Consider the following 7,363-nt stretch of genomic DNA (forward strand, 5'->3'; position numbering starts at 1 on the left):
CACCTACCACTCTCTCACTTATTTTGAAGTTGCCATAGTCTCTATATATGAAGGCTGCATGCCTACTTCTCTTCTTTTAACCAATAGGGGAATATTACCTCTTCTTTCACTTTAAGTTAGGAATAGCCATATCATTGCTAAAATTAGTAGCCTATGAGCAGACATGCCCCACTTCTGGCATTTTTAGGCAGAAGAATGTAATTACTGGTGCAAGTTTATCCAGTGAGCTCTCAACCATGCTACCAAGTCATTATCATTCCTCTATCATGAATGACACAACTAATTTTCCGAGAAGAATGAAACAGGTTGATAATTTGTGTGTTTCAAAGTTCATGGTTTTTCTAAAACATCTTGCTGCCTGACATTGATACAATGCCTTAAGAAAATATTCATTTTCAGGTATGCCTATCACCTTTCAAAAATGAATGTTATTTCTTCAAAGGATTTATTTTTGCATCTATTATTCATGTGAGATACAGAGCACTACTCCACCTAAAGTTATGGCTTCATTAGTATAGATGGCTTGAAAGTGGAAGTTAATGTTATTTATTTTCCAGGAAAAGTAGACATTTTATGTATTTCTTCCTTTGAGGTAGTACAAAAGATGATGAAACCTACAATTTTGCTATTTCATAAAACTACTAGAATTATGCTAATTAAGTGATACTAATTTAGGAGAGTGGGATATGTCTTTTATTTTTCTTTGAAGTATTAGGAAAATACCCAGTAATTTGAGTTACTATTCTGCTTCTACCACTAGTATATTTTGTGTTTAAATCACACTTTTCTCATTTGTGAGACAGGGATAGCAGCATCTCTTTGGGAAGCCTCAGAGGATTTTTTTTATTTATACAGACATTAAAGTAAACTGAGGTTACATAAACACATACACAAACCACTTTGAACCAAAATATATTATAAACATTTAGTATGATGAAACAAATCATTTTCTTATTGTTTTTAAAATTCAAACTATGAATAATTACATCCATTCTTTTCTATGTAACTTAAGAAGTTAAAATTGCTCACTATTTCAGTAATCTTTCATTAATTCAATAAACTGTCAACAATAGACAATATATTGATAATGTCTTCATTCCTAAAACAAAGAACACTGCTGGAGAAATTCATGTGAAAAACAAAACAAACAAACAAAAAGCAGATTTATCATCACCACTTTCCAAAAGGTTTTAAATATCAGAATCTAGGCTTCTTCTTCCTCCTGCAATCTCCCCAGTTTTTTTCAAAATATCACAATTTTGCTAAAACTCTGTTTCCCAATAGAGTCATCCAACAATATATACATGAATTCCTGTACCGAGCTGATGACCTTATCTTTCTTTCCTAGAAGAAATATACCTAAGTTCATTAAGCACCTTTTAAATATGAAGCATTATTTTAGCTATGTATCAGTGATATGGTAATTTAATATATATTCAGTTTTCTGATAATCAACCCTTCATATGCAGAGGAAACAACATAGGAGCACAATTGTGAAGGATAAGTGGGTGGATGACTAGATAGATGAAATGGTGGGAGAAGCAGTCAGCCGTGGAAAGAAGAGAATGATAAATTTGAATATAAATGTGCTAGAAAGACAATAAAGCAAGTTAATAAGATAATGCCAAGGCTGTTAGAAATACAGTGTTGTATATAAACTCCTCTTAGGAGGAATCAACTGAGCAATAGGCAGAGACTTCTGATAACTTATCTGAATATCAGTACTCTATTCTTGGTAATAAAATGTTGAGTAGACATGTGACTACCAAGAAAGTAATATACTTCCTGAATTCTCTTATAGCTAGGCATCATTTTGTGACAAAGTAGCGGCCAGTGCCATACCAAGAACTTATGGTACTACTTGAAAACCACCTTAAAAGGGAAGAAATGAGTCATTTTTTCCTGTAGTCTACACACTATTGCCTGGGTATGTTGGAACTGTCTTCTGCCCAGTCTCAATAAAACAATCTCTAAGCATTCTTTATGATAATCTCAGTGACAAATTTTCAAAGTATGAGATTGCATGTACAACATAATTTTACAAAGTGATCTTCAGAAAACCACCATTCCAAAAAAAAAAAAGTAAGATCCAATAATGTTGAAAACTGCTACCTATCAGTCTGACACTCTGTAATCCATTTCAGTTTATTGAAGTGATTTGAAACCTATAAAAGAAAATCCTGAATTTCAGACTATTGCAATGAGAGGAGAAAAAGTCTGGGGAATAAGTGCAAAAGTGCCTTTAAGAAAGAAGATTGACTGCACTTTGAAGAAAGGTGTGTGTGGGCAGAATCATAGCAAGATTACCTTGAAGAGGTCATTGCAACCTCCTTAGGGCAATCTGGTAAAGCTCCAGACAGATGGTAAAATGAGCCAATTTTTGAACATATTTCAGGAGAGAAGACAACAGGATTTATTGAGAGTTCAATGTGCAGAGTTGGGAAATGAGAAATTGATATATTCATCATTAGTCAGGACAACTAAGCAGATCGTGGCACTATTTTAGTGGGAGAAAATGGAAACTGAAAGAAGAAGCTAGAAAGCAGGTAAGGAATTAAGGGGTCTAAAGTTCTCCTTTTACAGACATGTGTTAAGTTTGAGATTTCTATTAGAAATCAAGCAAAAATACAGAAAAGACATTTAAAAACATGAGTTTTGTTTCCTGGTGATAAAATGAGAACAGAAATAAAAAATGAGAGGAAAAAATGTGCAACACTTAAGCTATGAAGATAGGTGAAAAGTCATTGACGGAAAGTGAACAAAGGAAAAGACCAGAAGATGAACACTGGGTGGCACTGAAGCTTTCAAGTTTAGGTAGATAGAAGGAAGCAAGCAAAGATTAAGGAAACAACTTCACCATAATAGAAGAAAACTTCATAAAAATTCCAACAAAAGTCTATTTGGTTCTTCATCTGTTCATTCCAAGAAGGATTTTTATTCCTTCATTTTATAGGAACAGCTTTAGTCCAGATTGTGGTTATTAACCTTGCTATAATCGCATTGCATTTTATTCTTTTCAGTTCTTCAGCAGCAGCTGATAGCCTTTCCTGAAATCCTTCCTGCTGTAGTTCTATGGGTCAATAATTCCTGGGGTTCCCTTGAAAAGATTTTTCAGGATACTCTTTCCTGAACCACAGATTCTTAGTGTATTAAAAGCAATAGTGCAAATTTCTTTCAAATAATTATTATATCATGTCAAATTTATTACAAATTATTATTTATTGTTATTGTTTCAATTATCAAAGTAAGCTCTAAGGTAAATCTGTTGTATGTTTATGAATACCAATGACCTAATGGAAGACATTTAGTTAAAAAACATGATGAACAAATAATATCAATAATATTCTAGGTTATTTCATCAAACAAGAATGCTTATTTCTAAAATCCTCACTACGTGTCTATATTAAAATCCTTCTTTTATTTCCTTATTGGTATTTTTAAATCATTTATTTAATGAGGTTCTTATTTCCCATTACAAGAGAGTTCATAATAAAAGTGACTAAGAATCTACAAAATTATGTAGCAGCATTGCGAGTACATGTGGGAGCTGAATATCAAAATTTCTAGGGATGGTTTTGTGGCTTACATGATAGAGCACCTGCCCAGCAAACACAAGACCCCAAGTTCATGCCCCAATATTGTCAATAAATAAAAAATAAAAATAGTTTCTAACTGACATTTTATCATCTTTTGGCTAAGATCACTAATGAATAACAATCTTCCTAAGGAGACTTGAACTAGCTTTAAAATCATTTGTAGTACAATTTCTCAGGCACACAGTATTACTGGAGACTGATAAAAAAAAATGAAATCAAGTTTTGGTTCCAAAATTAACTATATCTTATATGCATGTTGGCATTTGTCTCCGGTAAATTTTTAAAATGTTGAAATTAGCCTTGATTGGAGAAAAAATTATTCTAAGGTAGGTTTGAAACATTATATATGCTTTGAGAAAAAGAGCAAACAAAGTCATGGTTCAGTGTAGCTGCCAAAGCACAGTAGCATAGAAAGAGAATGGGAGAAAGATGAAGGGAAAATTACAGTTATTTTTAAATTAGTCCAGAGACACAGAGAAGTTTCTCCATATCTGACATTACAGTTGATATATGTACCTGCAAGGAGAATGAAGATCGGATTAGATAAAAAGAAACATGGGTATCTTAAAGAGTTTGAAATCTGGTGATCAGAAATATAGGAAATATATTGTTAGCTTGGTGCCAGAGTCTCATGCCTATATTCCTATCTACTCAAGAGGCTGAGATCTGAGGATCTCAGTATGAAGTCAGTCCAGGCAGCAAAGTCTATGAAATTTGTATCTCTGAGTTATTACCAAAATATCCAGGACAGCACCCAGGCCCTGGATTCAAGGACTAGTACAACTACTACTACTATTACCACACACACACATACACACACATGCATGCACACACACGAACTATATCCTAGTGTGTCATCTTTTGGATAAATTTCCAAGAATGGAATTGCTAGCTCAAAGAGTAGTTAGTTCTATGTTTAGGTTTTCAGGAACCTCCAAATTACTTTCCAGAGTGGTTGAACACGTTTATATTCCTGTCGACAGGATAGTAATGTTCCCTTTTGGCCACATCCCCACGAGAATCTGTTATTATTCATTTTGATATAATGACCACTCTAATTGGTAAGAAATGGAACCTCAAGTTTTGTTTTTATTTTCTTTTTTCCTCCCTTTTTGGATTTAGTGAGTTTCCATCAAAAATTAGGTAGTCGTTTTACATCTAAGGAATAAAAATATTTTTTAAAAAGAAGAGTGCAAGGATTTGAACCAAGTTTACACTTTTTAAACAATTCATCTCATTACAATGTGCACATTTGCAGCACCTGTTACAGTCATGGAACTAAATTTCAGGAAGAACATAAACTGTTCATAGTATCTCCATGGAAATGAATCCCCTTCTAGTCAAAATTCTACTTTGTATCTAAGCATCCTTGAATAATTCTACTTAACCAACCTCTGTCACAGAACCAGCACTGAAGTCTCAGGGAAGTACGTTCACATAAGAATTAAATATTTAAAAGGTGAAATGTTATTTATATTAATTTTAGTAATATATTTTTTCTTTTTCATTGCTAAGAAACACTTTAATAGTTTTAAAACAAAAGCTGCTAAGAATCTAGAGAGCTAAAACGGAACTCCTGAGCTCAAGCTTACAGGTAAATCTTTTGTGTAAAATATCCTCCCTCCCTGTCCCCCTGCCCCAAATTTTGTATTGTTCCTTACATAACTCTGGTCAAGAATAGAAATATACCTAGGCAAGTGTATATGCATTTACAATTGCAAGAACAGTAGAGCCCAACTAACGGCATTGGATTTCAAAAATAGAAGGCAATTAAAATGTACTCAAGGTTACATTAAGAAAAGCTCTCACAGGGTCTTATTGAAATAGTCCAAAGCTTAAGAAAATACTGATATCAAAGAACAAATGACTACAATGTTAAAATAGACAAAAACTACTATACAAGAGCCTCTTTTAAAATTAAAAATAAAGAACACAGCACATGAGTCAGGATGCTTTTTCCTGTTCTACTCATGGAAATTTAGTCTTTGTTTTGTGAAGGTTGGTGGTATTGACGTCCAGTAGTTTCGTGTGGCTTCTGATCAAATCTCATTCCAACTTTGTAGCATGCATCTTGCCCAAGGAGCCTCTAGATCCAGGTCTTGTCGTGGTCATTGTACAATTTCAAAGTAGTGCAGAAAGGCCGGGATGTGCTGGGGCATGAACACATACCCAGTGTACAGAGGCATCCCCACAACCGACACCAGCATAGAATTGAACACAGTCCATTCCCAGGGCTCCAGCATGTAAAGCGCCCTGACCAGCAGGTATTGGTAGTAGAACCAGGACATCTGTTTCCAGGCCCGTGACAGCGCCAGACCAGCCATGCGCCTCCCGCGATGCAGCCACACGTCAATCTGTCTCGCTGCCCGCGCGCGTCCTCTTGATTTTCATTTCCTTTTTGGCCACAATGTTCAGTGCACCACTATTCACCAAAGCCAAGCCATGCAACCATCCCAGATGCCCCTCTACGCATGAATGAATCCAGAAAATGCGATATTCATGCATAATAGATTTTTACTCAGGCATTAGAAATAATTATATTTTATCATTTACAAAAATTGGAGGACCTGGATAAACATGATAAGTGAAGAAATGGAGGTCCAGGGAGACAAAGGATTCATGCTTTCTCTCATATGTAGAAAATAAACTTAATTTATAAATACATAAGTAAACACTGAAGTGCTATCCAATTGCATACAAGTGTACTAACCAAAATATGACACATTCAGGGAAGAACTCAAAGGATGCAGTTCTTTAGAAAGGCTAAATCACAGTCCAACAAAATAAATATGAGGCAAAGATACTCAAAGGGGAGGGAGGGATACCAAGGAGAAGGGGAAATGAAGAGAGAAAGGGTACAAAATGTAGTCATAAAATTCAAAGCACATCTTACAAAATTAAGAAAATTGAGGGACCACATGGGGTTGGGAGGGGTGGAGGAGAATAATAAAAAAAAAAAGGGTGACAGTGAAAAAAATGTATTGTATCCATAAACTGCTTTGTTGAATGACATCTCCTTTGTATAGCTACTTGAAGATTATAGAAAAGAGTAAGAAAGAAATATAGCTAATATAACAATGAACTACTTTATCAGAACTCTGATAGTTTTTAGGGTAATAAAACACTATAGACTAGTAGGTAGATAACTTCTTAAATATAATCACTTCAGTTTAATCACCTCATCATCTTTCACTGCTGACACTTGACAGATATGAGTCTTGAACATCTAGTAGTGAAGAACCACAGGTACACATACATACACACGTGAGCTGGCATGCACATATACACACACAAGCCTATAAGTTGAGATGACATGGTGTCTCTGATTTGTTTTGAAATTCTTGTAAATGAAAGGAATAGGGATGGACAAAAGAAGCAGGCTAAAAACAGATAATTGTTGGGTCTCAGATGCACTGGTGGGACTGTCCAACTGTTATCCTTATTTTGTTAATGTTCAAGAAATTGTAGAAATGATCTTACTAAATGAAAAGAGTGAAAGGGAAAACAATGTTGTCAATTTAATAAAATCTTAAATAAATAAAAGGAATAGCTTCCATTAGGAGTAAAACTGCACAGCTAATTTGTTTTGAAAACTGAAACAAGCAAGCAGAACATCAAGCCATTTTGTATGAACTTTTCTTAAATTATAATGCTGGGGCTAACCTTTGTAAATAGAATATTCAAATAGAAATGGGCCCTGAGGCAATTTATATTTATTATTCTGTCATGATTAAAAGCAAGGAAATCAAATTCTGCTTAAAGATTAA

General features: G+C 34.4%; 1 protein-coding gene across 1 annotated transcript; it reads right to left on the reverse strand.

Moving 5' to 3' along the window:
• Nucleotides 1-5,646: 5,646 nt before the first annotated feature.
• LOC125361972 (serine palmitoyltransferase small subunit A-like) lies at nt 5,647-5,941 on the reverse strand. The gene has a single exon (XM_048360621.1). It carries the CDS (start codon nt 5,918-5,920, stop codon nt 5,705-5,707), a length of 216 nt encoding a protein of 71 aa, XP_048216578.1. The 5' UTR covers nt 5,921-5,941; the 3' UTR covers nt 5,647-5,704.
• Nucleotides 5,942-7,363: the final 1,422 nt, after the last annotated feature.

Source organism: Perognathus longimembris, chromosome 13 (assembly GCF_023159225.1).
Source record: "Perognathus longimembris pacificus isolate PPM17 chromosome 13, ASM2315922v1, whole genome shotgun sequence".
Classification (NCBI taxonomy): Eukaryota; Metazoa; Chordata; class Mammalia; order Rodentia; family Heteromyidae; genus Perognathus; species Perognathus longimembris.